General features: G+C 39.3%; 2 protein-coding genes across 13 annotated transcripts in view; one reads left to right on the top strand and one right to left on the bottom strand.

Annotated features, from left to right (window-relative positions):
- Window positions 1-17,214, bottom strand: part of LOC110347053 (uncharacterized) — a 72,724-nt gene that overhangs the window by 17,413 nt on the left and 38,097 nt on the right. The window lies entirely within an intron of this gene.
- The window catches only part of Map7 (microtubule associated protein 7), a 165,174-nt gene that overhangs the window by 116,157 nt on the left and 31,803 nt on the right, over window positions 1-17,214 (top strand). For 7 of the 11 annotated variants that reach the window (XM_087190230.1, XM_004871482.3, XM_087190229.1 and 4 more), the window contains 3 exons: window positions 10,397-10,560; window positions 11,634-11,751; window positions 15,619-15,729. In XM_087190230.1, the coding sequence (XP_087046356.1) occupies window positions 10,397-10,560; window positions 11,634-11,751; window positions 15,619-15,729 (393 nt within the window). The remainder of the gene's footprint in view (window positions 1-10,396; window positions 10,561-11,633; window positions 11,752-15,618; window positions 15,730-17,214) is intronic. The other 4 variants (XM_087190232.1, XM_004871484.4, XM_013068044.3 and 1 more) reach the window with 1 other exon arrangement.

Here is a 17,214-nt window from a genome sequence, read left to right as displayed (position 1 = left end):
GTTGTACAGGAAACTCCCCAATTCATACTTCACATTAATTAGGACAGTCATTTGTTTTGACAAGGGATTTTCCTTTTTAGAGACTGTCCAGACACACACAATATACACTTACATAAACACATGTGTAATATGTGTGTATACAGGTATATATGTGTATATATACATATATTTGTGCACTAAGGCATTTATACAAGGGGTGATCTAAATACACAGTGATGTTTAATTTTTTAAATATTTATTACAATAAAAGATACATTGCCATTTGTCCCCCTCAAATTACTCCCCCTCCAGTAATACCTATCTCATCATTCTTGCCACTTTCTGAAGCAGTAGTTCTAGAAGTTCTCTTTCATGAGTATCTTATGAGGTATGGCAAAAAATGTGATGACTGCTGCTGCCAAGTGCCGCCTATCCAATGGAAAGGCAGGGGTGTGTCCTCATCTTCCTTCTCCAAAGTCAAAATGATCGTAAAAGGTAAATGTTTTTAGGGAAGCCTGGTGGCACAGGTCTGTAATCCTAGCTCTCAAGAGGCTGAGGCAAGAGGATCGCTGTAAGTTTGAGGCCAGCCTGAGCTACATAGGGAGTTCAAGACCAGCCTGAACTATGCAGTGAGACTCTATCTCAAAAAAAAAAAAAATAAAAGTAAATGTTTTGGACTTTGAGGCACCCACAACAGCACAACTAAAGACATTCACAAAAGATCACTCTGAGAACTGCTTCAGGAAGTAACAAGAGTGATGGGACAAATGAGTTCAAAGCAAAGGTAAGTATTTTGAGACAGATTGATGGTGACGTGTCTCTGTAAATTTTTTTAATGTAAACATTCACTGTATGTTTAATCAGACCATTAAGGAAGCAATCTTTCTCATTCAGATGTCAAGTGAATAAATCTGTGGCAGATCTTTGCTCAGTCTTGGCGTCCAGGTTTCCTAAAGTTGGCTCTTGATAAATCTGTGTACAAAGACTTGTGAGGCTGGCAGGCAGGTAATAGACAGCTCAGGGATCAGGATGCCCCCGTGGGAGGAATGTGGACATTAGAGTAGACCAGGGAGCTGCATCAAGAGTCACTCTCAGACCTGGAAAGACTGCTCATTGCCTGATGGATTGGGTAAGCAGAGACTAAAGCCCTAACGTAAAACATATTATGCAAACAAGTAACCATTATTTTTTTCCTCCCACATTCACTCTGCCTATAAGGTTGAAAATAAAAAGGATCTTAAAACTTGAAAAATAAGGATCCTTGTAAACAGGTGATGATAAAGTCTAAGAATGTGATTGGAAAATCGGGACTTTCACATTTGGATGCCTGACTTATCCCAGGGTAGGAGGAGGAGCATTAGTCATTAGAAAGAATCTCATAGGTGTCCTTCATAATGGCCCATTGTTTGCTTGTAGAATCAGACAGTCCAGAGTTTTCATTCCAGCCCTACTGCTTCCTTGTGAGACATCAAGCTGGTTACTTCACTCCTCTCTGTCCGGCAGCTCATAATAAAATAAGTTTAATAGCTGGGTCTGGCTCATAGAGTGAAGATATGCCTGTAAATCACTTGGAGTCAGCATGAAGTAAGAGCTGACAACATGAAAACCATGGTGCTAAAGAGGAGGGTGGCAGGGCATGTGATTCCACAGAACTGACTTAGGTGCTTGGAACTGGGGAAGCCTCATGTTTCTGAGCTAAAGATTGGCAGATGGAAGTGGATTAGGAGTGTAAGTAGATTAGGATCCAAGAGAGAATTAAAAGATTCCAAGAGCAGACCTCAGTGTGTCCAGCAAAACTCCATTGTTTTAAGCTTGGCCCTGAAGATAAGAATTCTCTTTGTTTTGCATCCTTAGCTCAAAGTCATTCAGCCCAAGTACAAGGAAGTCTCTTGGTCTTCCACCTGGATATCCCATGGAGACAGGCAAAGTAGGAAGGGCCTGTGGGGCAGGAGACAGTGTTGTGGGTTCCAAGTCATACTTCTTACCAGGTGGTTATCCACTATTCAAATGAGAGTTGAATGGAAAACAATTTAAATGACAAGTTGAGAAAGTTTTAAATTACTACTAAGGACCAATAAGTCCCTTTGGTTGGAATTCATGCAGTTCTTTAACTCTTTCCACCCCCCCCATTAACTTTATTGGTACATTTTAGGTATACAATACAGTTACATTCATCATTGGGATCTTGTACCATTACATGAGTCTCTTGGTTCTTATTTTTCTTCCCCTTCCCTTGCCCTCCCTTCACCCCCTCCACCCTTCCCTATTTGCAAAGACCTTGTATCCATTTTTTTCCTCTTCTCATATTTTTTCCTTTCCCTTTTTTCCCTTCCCCTACCCCTCCCAATTCCCCTGCTCTTTTAGACCTTTTCTTCCTATTACACAATATCAGTTATACATTTTTTAAATTACAATATTAAGATCTAGGAGACATTGCCACAGATTTTACAGAATTTAAAAGGATATAGAAAGCATATTACAAAAATCTTTTTTGAAATAAATTTGACAACTTCTAAGAAGTAACTTAGAAGACAAATTAATGAAACTAACTCTGGAGGAAATGTAAAATTTGAATAGCACCTATTAAAGGAAGTATATTCCTAACTTGAAAACCTACCTATATGACAACAGCAGGCTCATAAACATTTTAACTGATAAATTATATCAAACAATTAAAGCAGAAAAAAGGAACACTTCTCCCCTCATTTTAGGAAATCAACATTGTGCTAATCCTAAAACTGGATAAAGATGATAGAAGAAAAAAGTATGAACATAGATAGAAATTTGTTTAACAAAACAAACTATTAGAAGTCAGATCTGGCAGGATGTAGAAAGTGGTTTTGTTATAGGGATGGCAGTGTTGGTTCGGCATTGGAAGATCCACCCCTAGAAGTCATCATTTTAACAGAGGAAAGAAAAAGCCATATGATCCTGTCACTAGTTGGAGAAAGAGTATTGGACTAAATTCTACAACTTCATGGTAGAAGCTATCAGGAGACTAGAAGTAGAACAGAACCTTCTCAACAGATCAAAGACATGTACTCCATACTCCCAACAAAAACTCCTATGAATGGAGATGATACAATGCTTTCTCCCTAAGGTGGGGAACAAGGGCATATATGCCTACTCTTCATCTGTGCATTAGACTTTGAAACGTAGGTCTAAACCAAAATAGTCTGGCAATAAAATCCTATCCTAACAACTAGGATAGGATTGGCACGGCAGAAGCAAAATCTTTATATGTAGATGAAATGATCATCTACAGAGAAAATACTAAGAAATCTCTAGGAGCCCCTAGAGCTTGTACTTGAGTTTAGCAGGATTAGAAAACACAAGATATATATAAAAACTCAGGTCTGTGTATACTTGCTATAAATGAAGAACTGGATATGGAAATTTTAAAGTTATGTAGGAGTACAAAGGACCCAGAAAAGCCAAAAAGAAAAACAGTGTTGGAAGACGTTTAGCACCCAATTTTAAGACTTCTTCTAAAGCTACAGTAATCAAGGCGGTGTTGGTGTAAGGAAAGACATATAGATCATTTAAATAAAACAGAGAATCTAGAAATAGAACCACACATATATGGTCCACTGAGTTTTGAAAGATTGTTTACCATTAGCATTTTATAGAATATAAACTCGATTCAGGAGCTGAGGAAGAGATAGTGTCTTCAGCAAACAGCACTAGAACACCTGGTATCTGTATATAAAAAATTAACCTCAACCCTTTTTTCCATACATGAAATTAACTTGAAGGGATCTATGAACCTAAATAAGAAAGCCTAAAAGTATAAAACTTTAAGAAGAAATTATAAGGGAAAATATTTACGAATTCAGGGTAGGCAGGAACTACCTAGGATACAAAAACCATGATGTATAAAAGAAAAAAAATTGATGAGATTCCATCAAAATTTAGAACTTTAAGTGACATCATTAAAATGAAAAGTAGTCCTTAAACAGACCATATTTACAATGCATATAACCTATGACCAGAATATATAAAGAATTCTTAGAGCTCATTAATAGACAACCCAATTAAAATGTAGACACAAGAAGATGATAAATAGCCAGTATAGCACAAGGAATGGTGTGCAACTCTAGAATCAGAAAAATATTAATCAGTACAATAATAAGATTGAATTATACACTCACTGGGGAGATGAAGTCAAAAGTTTTAAAAGCCTTGTCATGACTTTTTCTTTTTGTTGGATTCTCCCCCTTTGCGTTTAATTTGTCACGCCCAGTGGATTCATTCTGCTGGGTTTCCTGGGGTTGTGATCCTCATTATCTTTTCCTAGGGCATTGTCTAAAATTTTTTGGAGTGCCGGTTTGGTATTCATGAAGTTCCTGAGGTGCTCTTTATCATGAAAACATCTTATTTCTCCATCAATTTTGAAAGATAGTTTTGCAGGGTACCTCCATCTGGGTTGGAGGCTGTTTTCCTTTAGGGCTTGAAATACATCACTCGAAGCTCTTCTTGGCTTGAGGGTTTGCATTGAGAAGTCTGCTGTGATTCTGATGGGCTTTCCTTTGTATGTGATTTGTTTCTTTTCTCTCACTGCTTGTAGAATTTTATTCTTCTGTTGGATTTCTGGAATCCTAACTATTATATGCCTATGTGTAGAATTTTTTTTGATTAAGGTTAGCTGGAGTCCTATATGCCTCACTTATCTGTATGTCAAGTTCCTTTCCCCTCCTTGGAAAGTTTTCTGCCATCACTTCTGTGAAGAGTTTTTTTATGTCATCTGCACTCTCTCCTCTTTCTTCATTGACTCCAATCACTCTTATGCTATTCTTCTTTGCATCGTCTAGCAGCTGCTGGATTGATTTCTTGTGTTCCTGTACAATTTTAAAGCAATTTTTCTTTTCCTCCTCACTAATTGCAATCTTATCTTCTATATGTGAAATTCTATCCTCACATTGGTTCATTCTGCTGCGCAGACTTTTGATGGAGTTTTTAATCTCTTGGAAATCTGTTTGTATCTGTTTTATGGATTCCATTTGTTTCCTATGTTGGGATTCCATCGTGTTCCTCAGATCCTCTGTTTTTTTATCTGTGTCCTCTCTAGATTTCTTAATCATGTCTTGCACCATGAGCAAAATCTTTGCTGTCATCTGAGTAATTATTTCTGATTTCATTTTTCCCAGATCCCCTTTTGTTGCCAGTTCAGGGAGTCCAGGTGGTTGAGTATCAGAGTGTTCCATTTCGTTTCCCTTTGGGGTTGCTGTAGGTGATCTGGAAGTCTGTTTTTGAGGCTTGTTTATGTGTCTTCTCATTTCCATGGTGGTGCTCACGCAGCTCACCTTCTGTGCCCTAGGAGCTTGGGATGGCAGCAGGGGAGCTTCCTTCCAGGCGCTGGGACCGGCTGAGCTTCACTGTCCTAGGAGCCTGGGATGGAGGTGGGGAGCTTCCTTCCGGGTGCTGGAACCCGCTGAGCTTCTCTGCCCTAGGAGCCTGGGATGGAGGCAGGGAGCTTCCTTCCAGGTGCTGGGACCAGCTGAGCTTCACTGCCCTAAGGAGCCTGGGATGGAGGCAGGGGAGCTTCCTTCTGGGTGCTGTGACCGGCTCCCCTTCTTGGCCCTAGGAGCCTGGGATCAGTTCTTTAACTCTTTAGTTCATTTATTCAAACACACTTCAACCACTTGCTAAACTAGGCATTGAGTGTAGGGAAGAGCTCCCCTACAGGTAGAAGCAGGGAAGTTGCAATCTGGACTGTAAATTTGAGAACAGAAGTCTGAATGGAGCTGGCGTGGGGCATCTTGACTGTGGTCCAGAGAGGAAGTGGCCTTTGACCAAGGAACTGAAGGATAGTAGAAGCTTACCAGGTGGACACAGGGAGTCTTATAAAGGTTCATGATCATAAAGCCAGTCTAAGGAACTGGGAAGGGAAATGGGGAAACTAGCAGGTTTTCCAGATTTGTTTTTTTTAGGAGGCTATATAGCTCTGAAATTAGTGAGTAGAATGGGAGCAAGAGTGAGAGAGTAAGTTAGACCTCGGCTGGGTGTGGTGGTACACACCTGCAATCCCAGCTACTCGGGAGTCAAAAGAATCCCAAGTTCAAGGCCAGCCTGGGCAACTTAGACCCTGTCTCAAAGTAAAAAGGGCTTGTGATATAGCACAACACTTTTGGGTTCAATCCTCAGTACCACCACCAAAAAAAAAGATAATAACTAGACATCAGAAGTGAGAAGGGTACAAGAGCTTGACAGTAAGTAGTAGCAAAAGGACTGGAGAGCCTATGCTGGATTTGTGAAGTCACTGTGATGTAACATGGTAGGGCCCTGTTGTTTGAGTGTGTTGAGGTCCAGGGCAGAGGGCATCTGTGAGAGTGAATTTGAGGAAGACCTTGAGGTTCCTAACTTGACAGACCATTGGATCTCATGAATATGTTACCAGAAGGCAGAGCAAGTTCTGGTTTAGAGTAAGGAGAAATGAGCGGCGGAAAACAAGGCTACATGATAGATCTAATTGAATATTCAGGTGGAAATTTGAGGCAAGCAGAAGTAAATGTAGAGGCAATATTGTGTAGTGATTGAGGGTACAAGCTTTGGGCTCAAAGCTAAATTAAAATCCAACTTTTGCCAGGTGTGGTGGAGCATGCCTGTAATCCCAGCACTTGGGAGGCAGAGGCAGGAGGATCGCTTTGAGTTCGAGGCAGCGTGGGCTACATAGTGAGTTCAAAGATGGCCTGAACTACATAGTGAGACCCTGTCTCAAACAAAAGGAAAAACCACAACCCCTCCTTTCAGATCATGTTATTGTGGGACCATTATTTAACTTCTCTGGATCTTTTCCCTCATTTGATCTTCAATTCCATTCTGTCTTGTAATATGTTCAAAATTATTACTTTATTTTTCCAGTACTGAAGATTGAACCCAGAGCATTTTCACAGAGCTGCATTCCCATCCCTTTTTATTTTTTATTTTGAAACAGGGCCTTGCTAAATTGCTAAGTTCCCAGGCTTGGCTAGAACGTGTGATCATCCTGCCTCAGTCTTCTTTTGTTTTTACTTGCCAGATAGCTATTTGCTCTTTTCATTTATTTTTATGCTTTCTTCATAATTTGGTTTTTCCTTTCTTCTCTCCTTCCTTCAGTCCCTCCCTCCCTACTTCCTTTGCTTCTCCTTCCCCTCCTCCTTCTCCTTCTCCTTCTCCTTTCTTCAGCATGTGCCGGGGCTTAAACCCCAGGCCTCTGAATGCTAGACAAGCACCCTACCCTAAGTTACCCTTACCCTCCACCCTTAGGTTTGCTTCTTTTAAACACCATAGCTAGGTGTTTTTGTCTTCAGCCAAATCCAAAGCCTTGGTGTCTGGTTCTCCCCCACCCCAATCCGCAGGCATTGGGGATTGAAGCCAGGGCCTCGCATAATGCTAGTTTCTCTGAGCTACATCCCCAGCCCTTTTCACTTTTTTTCAGACAAGGTCTTGCTTAGTTGCCCAGACTGGCCTTGAGCTTGTAGTCCTCGTGCCTCAGCCTCCTCGAGTAGCTGGGGTTACAGGTGTGTACCACCATGCCAGGCAAAATCTTCATTGAGCAGTAACATTGCTCTATTCCCCGAACGTTCCCTTTTTCTTTCTCTCATATGGCATGAGACCTGGCCTCCACCCATGCAGACCTGAACCTACGCTGGTTGTGAGGGGGTGGGTGAGGAACCACCCAGCCCTTAAGTACACTGAGTTCTCTCTCCTTGCTGTGTTCTTCCCATTAGCTGTATGCTCTCTGTAACAAGATACAAATTATTATGATTCACCACCATCATTTACACTTGGTGAATTCCTACTTGGTGCCATCACTCCGTTCAGTTCTTTATGTGTTACCATGAGCACACATAACAACCCTGTCAGGAATGGGAGGAATCAGAACCACAGAATCCTTTCTTGTTCAGTGATCAGTAGCTGGCAGGTGCCAGGGTGGAGATGGATCCAGACACTATGTTCTCTCTACCCCAGTGCCCTGCTTTTCATCTTAATCCCTCTCAGTAAAAAGTGTCACTGTCCTGAGTTTCTAAATGAATTCCAAACTGATAGTGCATTTCCCCTTAGTATGCCACTGACGTATTGTGACACTGTCATAAGAATATCTTGGTGGCAACAGCCCAGAATGGATTGGCTTGTATTTCAGGAGCGACTGTGGGTTTTCATTTCCTATGTTATAGTCCCATAATTCAGGCATAAATTTTAACTTTAAAAGAGTAGAGATATCCATCACAATATCTTGTGGTTTCAGGCATGTTATTCATGTATAAAGCTGCCTCTTTGTGAAATTAAGTGATTGTTCATGATTTGAGTACTGAATGACTTGTAATAGCCTGCTGGGGCTACCGTAACAGAACACCATGTCTTAAACAATAGACTAATTTTATTATCTCACAGACTTGGAGGCTGGGAAGTCTCAGATCAGTGTTTGGTTTAGTGTCTGGTGAGGTCATTCTTCCTGGCTTGTGGAGGGTCCCTTTGTCCTCCTGGGCTCCTTCCTCTGAGAACAAGCAAAAAGAGAAGGGAGCTCTCCAGTGCGTGGTCTTATGAGGACACTAATCTTATCCGATTAGGGCCACCCTTAGGAACTCATTTGACCTTAATTACTTCTTAAGGGCCCTATTTCCAATACAGTTCCATTGGAGTTTAGAGCTTTGATGTATGAATTCTCATTTCTTAATGAAAAAATGTAGAAAGTCTTGAAATTATCTATCATGCATAGGAAATATTTTAAGTGTCTAAAACTGTTAGGATAAATTAACTTTCAATTCTTACTAAAATATTGAAATCTCTTATGTGTTCTCTTCCAGTCTAAATGATTGCATGATCTGTGCTTAGCAACGCATCATAGCACTCAATAGCATGCTCTGCCATACCAAGAAAGGGTTATTTTCTGTTTCATCATTGTTTGTCTAGTCACTATATGACCTTTTACAGACAGTTGTTTAAAGACAGTGGTGCAGGAAGAGCTCCACTTCCTGGTAAAAAACAGAAGTGGAACACAAATTTGAATAAAGAATTATTCTTCCTTCCGAAGATTATTTGGGGTAATAATGTCTACTCCAATTGTATAGCACAACCTTAAGAACACCTTTAACTTTCTGAATTGAAATAGTGATAATGAGAAGGATAATAGTAATAGCTAAACTTTACTAAATTTTTATTGAGTATTGCACAGAGAACTATTCTAACTACTCTGTCGTTGCTCTTTTAATCCTCACAGTGAACCTCTGAGGAAGTCCTATTTGTTTTTTTAAGACAGGGTCTCACTATGTAGTTCAGGCTGTCCTTGAACTCACTGTAGCCCAGGCTGGCCTTGAACTTCAGCCATCCTTCCCTCAGCCTCCGGAGTGTTGGGATTACAGGTGTGTGTCACCATGCCCAACGAGGAAGGTCCTTTTCTTGCTCACACCTTACCCTAACACAACTGATCCTAGGTAGGTAAACAGCTTACCCTAGCCCACAATTGGGGTTCTGTGAATCAGGAAGTCATAGTTCCCAATGAATCCAGAAATAATTAAGACCCTCGAATATGTTCAAGTTGTGAAGGGTAACAGTTTTTAAAATGACCTTTTCTACACAGAAACTAATTAGTATGTAAGAAATGCTAACATTTCTGGTGGTTATCACACTGGTGAGCTCAGAAAGCCATGGAGCTTGTGCAGATGACCATAAGGTACAGTGCTTCTTAACATCAACGGCTCACTTGTTTCACATCTACCTATGAGGCTTGTTAAAAATGCAGATTACTTATGTGAGGCTCCGAGTTCAATCCCCAGTACAGCTAAAACACACTCTCTTGTGTGCTGAGTCCTGTCCTGGAATTAGTAAATCCTAATGTGAGAATTGGAGCCCAAGAATTTGGATTTTAAATAGACATTCCCACCCAGCCTGCATCCCCCCACCCTGTACATCCAGAAGCTATTCTGACATGCATTACATTTATGAAGCTGCTGCCTTAAAGGATGGATCCGCTGGGATTAAAAATGATAGCAGTTTCCCACCAGGGCAGTAATAGGAGCAAAGATAGGGGAGAGGCACAATTTGTTAGGAAGTATGGAAGGAATCTGGTCTAATGAGAGTGAAGAGTTCTTTTGAAAGCAGTGAGGAGGAACGTCAAATAAGGATATCAGTATCAATGTCAGGATTGAGGACAAAGCATGCAACATATTATGCCTTATGTTTTGCCAAACTGGAGGTCTGTATTGGATCCGAAAAAATAGAATTCAGTGCATCTCCTGCTACTTCATTGTAGAATATTATCTTAAAAGGGAACAGCATGGTTGTACTTTCTCCCTGGCAATCTGAGGAAAGCAAAGGCTAGGCTTGATCAATACGAGATTGCAGAACCCATCTTTGTTAAATGAGAACTATTTACACAGCCCTGACTATTCAAAGTTTAAACCTACCTGTGTTGGATTTCCCCGCTTTCCCCTTGAAGCTGCACGAGAAATCGTCTGGCTAGAAAGAGAAGAGCGAGCCAGGCTACACTATGAGAAGCACCTGGAAGAGCGGAAGAAGAGGCTAGAGGAGCATCGGCTGAAGGAAGAGCGGAGGAGGGCTGCGGTGGAAGAGAAGCGGAGGCAGAGGCTAGAGGAGGACAAGGTGAGACAGCCCTCAGGGAAGGACATGGGAGTCCTGCTGTTTGCACAATGCACACACTTGCTGTGGAACTGTGCAGTCAGGTGTCAGGATGCAGAGGTTTCCGTGTAAGCAACTTTACACATGGGCACAGGTGCTAAGCTGAGTAGGTGGCAGGTAGAGAATGGACTGATTATTATTAACAATCACTCAGCCGTTAAGTGTTACCAGTTTTGGCAAAAATGGACATTTAGACTCAGAATGAGTGAGCTACACAAGGTCATATCACTCAATAAAGTCATGGAATCAGCATTTCTTATGCACATTCTCAATTCTGAATTTCACTTTTTTTTTTTTTTTTTGGTACCGGGGATTAAACTCGGAACCTTGTGCTTGCGAGGCAGGTGCCAGAACCACTGAGCTAAATCTCCGGCCCTGAATTTCACTTTTTAAATGTGGCACCATATGATTCCAGTGCAGTGGGGGCATGCCTATAATCCCAGCTACTTAAGAGGAGGATTGCGGGTTCAAGGCCAGCCTGGCCAACTTAGTGAGGATTCTGTGCCTCGCAATTTAAAATTTTTTAAATGTTAGAGATATAGCTCAGAAGTAGAGCACAGCTGGGCTCAATCCCTAGTACTGATGGGTGGTTGGGTTGGTGGATGGTTGGATGGATGAATGATGATTGGATGGATGGACGAATCAACAAACATGGGGCTGAGGCTATAGCTTAGTGACAGAATTTGCCTAGCATGAGTTCGATCTCTGGCACTGCAAAAAATAAAATAAAATAAAATAAAATATGGTACCATATGTACTAACCATCTGTTTAAGCTAAGACCTGCCCTATCATGCTGCTGTGTCAGTGAAAGCATTAAGCCCCTAGTGAGGGCCATTTATTTGAGTGCCTGTTGTGTACCAAAGGCTTTATGAACTGGGACCTAAGGGTTTCAGTAACCTTCACAGATAGATGTTATTTTCATCTTAAGATAAGGCATAGAAGTTGGGAAATAGATTTGAAAATTTAGCAAATACTCCCGGCCTTAAATTAAAAAAGCAGGGTTGAAATTAACCATTGGCTCCTCATTCCATTTAAGGAACGCCTTGAAGCTGTTGTCCGACGTACAATGGAAAGGAGCCAGAAACCCAGACAAAAGTACAACCGATGGTCCTGGGGAGGCCCTCTCCACGGGAGCCCCAGCATCCACAGCTCAGGTAAACACCCAGAGACCACTTTCAAACATCGTCTTTGTGTTTTTCTCAGATAGTGAACAACGTGCATTTACTTCTTTTTTTCTAAATCTGTGTTTGCAAAACAAAAATCCTGCTGAAATCATTAAACTGTAATTGAATGATACTTCTCCCATTTGAGGATAAGAGGGTGATGCAGGTAAAAAGATAGGGTCCTTTCCTTTAACATAGGCTGCTTTTCTTATGTGTTATAAAATTCCTTACAGAGTGAAGTCTGTGCACGGTTTTGAAAACGTGCTAGTCTCAACTCTGTTTTACTAGCTCATTTGCATAAGGGTTTCAAGATTACAGAATAAATTAACCAGTTTTATCTTTTTTCTCTGGAAGAACCATAGTAATGTTAACAGGTCAAAATCAGGACAATGAGCCAATGCATTCTGACCCTGAAGTGTACGTGAGGGAGTGTACAGGTGTCTTGAGCTAGAAATAGCAAATGTCTGAGCTATTTCCTCCTCCTTCAGTGGACAAAAAATCATTCTCAAATTTGGACCTCATGAAAAGCTTTATTTTTGTACTGTAAATTCAGTACACCTTGAAATTTACATAGTATGTCAATTCTTTTTCATTTGTATGAGTCAAATAATTTTAATTTTCTTCGAAAAATCATGTCTTACATTCTGTCCCCAGGTGGTTTTGTTGAGTCATCATTCACCTTTCTCGATTTAGCAGGCCTGAACCACCACTGCACAGCCTCGGGTGGTACTGGCAAACCTGGTACAGACTTCCTGTGATTGCTGACTGCCACCCCGTAGCTAGCACCTCAGACCCAGGGCCAGTCCATCCATGGCTGGACCATCGCCACCTTAGCAATAATGCATGCTTACTGCCCTGCATAGACCTAGATCTGGGATCAGCACAGTGCTTCTTAAGTGTGATCATAGGACTTGGGTGACTTAAAGGTGTTGAAATAATTACATGTGGCATGTTTGCTTTCTCTTGAAATGAGCATTTTGGATAAAACCTTTTAAAAATACTTTTTAGCAAAAAAATTACTTAGGATCAAAGTACATCCAGTTTAGCTCCCTGATCTCCCAGCCTTACCGCTAAAGCCGCTTTTAGCTTTACCTAATAACTATGAACTCTTGTTTATATGCTGTTTTCTTTCATGCCTAACATTCTGTGTATCTTCTATAACCCTTTTATTAAAAAAAGAAAATCTAATGAGTATCACAACTCCCTTCCTATGACAATGAGCTAAATTGGAGAGCATCTTTTTTTCCCTTTGCTCTTTACCACCCCATGGTGGTTGGTGAAACACATATCAAATCTGTGATCATAAAGATTGTTTACATGTGCTATTTCATTCTTTTTAATTTTCATTTCATTTTTGAAATAGGTTTTATTATGTATTTATTAAGTTGGCCTTGATCTCACTGTGTAGCCCAGGCTGGCCTCAAATTCACAAGGCCTTAACCTCTCACATGTCATGTTTCATTCTAGGATGGTTTTGTGTTTTTTGTTTTTTGGTTTTTGGGGTGTTTTTTGGTACCGGGGATTGAACTTGGGACCTTGTGCTTGCAAGGCAGGCAGCAAAACCACTGAGCTAAAACCCCGGCCCTAGGATGGTTTTGTATATATATTCCATGCAGAAAAAATGTCATGGTATATATTTTTATAGCTTATTTTCTTTTACTTGACTTCATATTTTATATGTGTGTCGCATAAATACACTGTTACAGATTGTCAAGCATTTTTAAGGAAAAAATAAAGCTTCTTAGCCTTAATTCTTGCTTTTATGCTGAAAGGTTTATATGACCTTTAGTTCTGCCAGTTAGGACAAGAGAAACCAGTAGTCCATTTGTGAGCTGTTGAATAAAATCCATTTTATTAAGACCCTTGAATTAGAGCAAATTGCTGCTATACTAGAACAGAGAGGGTTGTCTGAAAGTAATTGGAATTTGACAGAGTTTCCCGAGACTAGAAAGTGAGTGACCTTTTGTGAAGTGAGAGTGACCTCCGGGTCTCACTCCTTTTGAGTACCTTTTGCTTCACAACAATACCAGTGTGCTCAGTGAACACCGAGTGAAGTTTGCTGAGGACAAAGAGATCCTAGAAACTGTTCACATTAAAATCAGTGTCTCGTCCAACTGCTGGAACATCAGCTAGCAATAATCTGAAAATGCTATACTTTTAAGACAGATTCTTTGTCAACCTTTCTGTGAATCCATGTTTTGTTCATTGAGAAAAAGAAGTGACTAAAAGTTGCCTCATATATTAAATAGAATAATGTGTTGATGGCATATCTCCATTAATTTTAACCATTTATTGATGATTTAGTTGATTTATTATACATGGCATTTTGGGGAATGGGAAGACCTGGTTTAGCTCATTTTTTCCATTTTCTCTGAAACCAAACATTTTTTAATAAGCTATTGAGAATCTGTCCCAAGGTAGGCTTGCATGTATACACAATTTCTCCCTAACTAAACCTTAACATATAAAACAATATCAGGAAATATGTTGCTATAAATGATCTGAACATGAGTATTGTTATCCTTCCTTGTGCCCTGTATCTCACATTTCATCATTAGAATGTTCCTTTTAATGTTTTCCCTAAATTTTTTCTTTGTTAGGATTGCCCCAATAACCCATTATTAAACGTAACTGTAACTCAAAGAAATAATATTTGGTGTGGTTTTTATTACTAATAAAATTGATTCAACCATAAAAATTAATCCCAGTTGAAGATAAAAATGTCTGATATTAATGGAAGTCTTATCACCATTGTACTCAGTGTAAATGACAATCAAAAATGGCTATTCCATTGAGAAAGTTCATTGCAAAATGTTTATTGACTGATGGGAGCTGGGTTTTGAAGGCATCTGTCACAAGGAATGTTTTGGTTTTGGTTTTATAAGCAGGTAAAGATAGAAAATAAAATATGGCAATATTTCTGTAATGTAAGCTATTGTAGCTCAGAATATCCACTTGCCTGCTAGACAAATGTATAGTGAGATTTGTAAGCTTTAATTATTGTGTGGTTGTATTCAGGGAACATGATTTGTGCTAATGAGCACGATTACAAATTGGTTCCACTGTACAAAGAACAAATTAACAGAACTGATTTTTGCCTTGTATGTGGTTATTTCCCTTCTGATTTGAACTTTAAGAATTATTTTTAAATATTTTGACTGTAGCATGAACAATACTGTTCATCAACTTAGAATTCAGTATTTATATATATCACTGTCAGTTTTGATGAGCATTCTGTTTTGTGTGCTGATTCTACCTTGTAAGCCACACTAAACTCATAGGGCACAGACGTTTGGTTATAAGTAGTAGATTTTTTTTTTTTTTTAAAGGAAGGATGTACTGGTCATTTCTTTCTTTTTCTTGATTTTAAAACCATCCTTTTATAGTTAAATGTAATGTCCTGAGTAAAATGACTGCAGATACAGAAGTACCAGCAAGCACACATAACTTGGTGTGCTTTTACCCTTTCCAGTGTTTGCAGTATTGTAACTCCCATTGTCCCTACTTTGAGGAAGCAGGAGAGCATTCGTTTTGGGGGCCCTCTCTCTGCTTCTTGGTCAGCCTCCCTTGTTTCTGTAGCCCTTCCTTGGCCTTCCTTTTCTCTTCATCCACTTGTACTTTAACAGTTTCCTTGAGTTTCAAACTGGTGCACAAAATATTTTATGCTTTAAGAAAAGTGAATTTTATTTCTAGCCTTTAAGCTACCTTTAACATGTCCACTTAGAAAACTGTGCTGTTGTGAAAGATCTAGAAATAGAGCTGAAAGTATCAAATCCTAGTTTTTCCTTCCATCAGTGAACTAGGAAATTGCACTCCTGCATGCTGGCTGTCAATTAGCATTATCTCCATTTGTTTTAGATCCAGACAGGCGGTCAGTTTCCACCATGAATCTTTCGAAACATGTTGATCCCGTCATTAGCAAGCGGCTCTCCTCCTCATCTGCAACTTTGCTAAATTCTCCAGATAGAGGTACAGTCAAAAGGAAAACAAAACAGTGTTCTGTTATTTACTTAATGCTTTTTTTTTTTCTGGATGTCTACAGATGAAAATAAGCATCTGAAGTTGCTTTCCCTACGTTTCTTAAATAGGAAGAAAAAAGCTTCAGAGTAAAAAAGCAATAAACGGCTGAACAGCATTTTTCTTGCGACAAGAACATTTCTCATTTTAGAACGTGACTGAATGATTGCATTTAGCAGTGATGAAAGCGGTGCTTCTCTCGACCTTTTAGTAAATGAGTTTACAGCTCCAGAAATCACCCACTTATCCACCAAAATGCAGAATTCTTTGTTATGAACATTTCTTTTACTTCAATCATACTGTCTGTGCCTTTTCATCTGTACCTTAAGAATTCCAGGCTCTGACTTTCTAAAGAAAACTTTAAATGATTCATGTTGGTAAATTTCACTCTGTCAATTTATTTCTCATTTAATTGAGCATTTCTTACTACATTTCGTGTGTATGATTGGTTGTTTGGTGTCCATTCATTTACTCTTGAGGGATTTGACCTGCCTTTAAGAATGTCCTTGCCGCCTCCTGAAAAGTTTAATGATCACAGTCCTCCGGTTGACATCTTGAGTTTTGAGTTTTATTCATCTATGGATTTACAGTACATGAATGTTGAGTTATTTATAAAGTGAAGTTTTATTTTCCAAATAAAAGGAACATTAAGCTTTTGAGATAAGCTAATTGTCTAAGATGATTTTAAATAAAACCAAAGAATTATTGTGCAGTATGAAAGCACATGCTCATTAAAAGTAACAAATTGTGGTTACTTCACTTTATTAAGAAACTAGGAAAGTTTCAGTGTTTATAATCTTTAAGAAGAATGTAGTGTGCATGTTGTGTATGTGTATTTGTATATTTTATATTGTATAAAAGTATTATAGTGTCATTGTAATGTACAATATTATATGAGCGTTAATGATATTTTATAACTAATGTCATAAAGCAGTAACTGAATAACTTCCTATTCTTGCCTTTTAACCCAAAATAATTCCTTTTTTAAAAACTTAATTTGCCTAAATTACTGATATTGGATATGTAGTCAAGTTTGGAACCTTTCATGTTAAAATGTTGCTAATTAAAATTTCTTTCATAAATATGCTTTATTTTGAAACCTAATCCTTTCATATAACATAAAATATAGCATGTGAATGCTGATCTTACAGTTGTCTTTTCACCTTATCTTTGGGTCACTTAATCACCACTTTAATTTTGTACTTGTGTGAACCTGGATCTGAGACAAACCACAGTTAGGATTTTGTAGTACTGTTGATTTACACCTTCCTTAGTGTCTCCTACAGTCCCATAGCTGCAATCAGGGTGAGGATGGAAGTACAGGACAATAAACTGGACAATGTCCTATCCACATCTGTGTGGAATGACAATGTTGAACTGTCTAAATCAACTTCTTACTGTAATATGATCCTAGAGCTGAGACACATATGTGTGATG

Source organism: Heterocephalus glaber, unplaced genomic scaffold (assembly GCF_053883595.1).
Source record: "Heterocephalus glaber isolate CG9 unplaced genomic scaffold, H.glaber_assembly_v1.0 deba00001550, whole genome shotgun sequence".
Classification (NCBI taxonomy): Eukaryota; Metazoa; Chordata; class Mammalia; order Rodentia; family Bathyergidae; genus Heterocephalus; species Heterocephalus glaber.
This window is presented reverse-complemented; position numbering and strand designations above follow the sequence as displayed.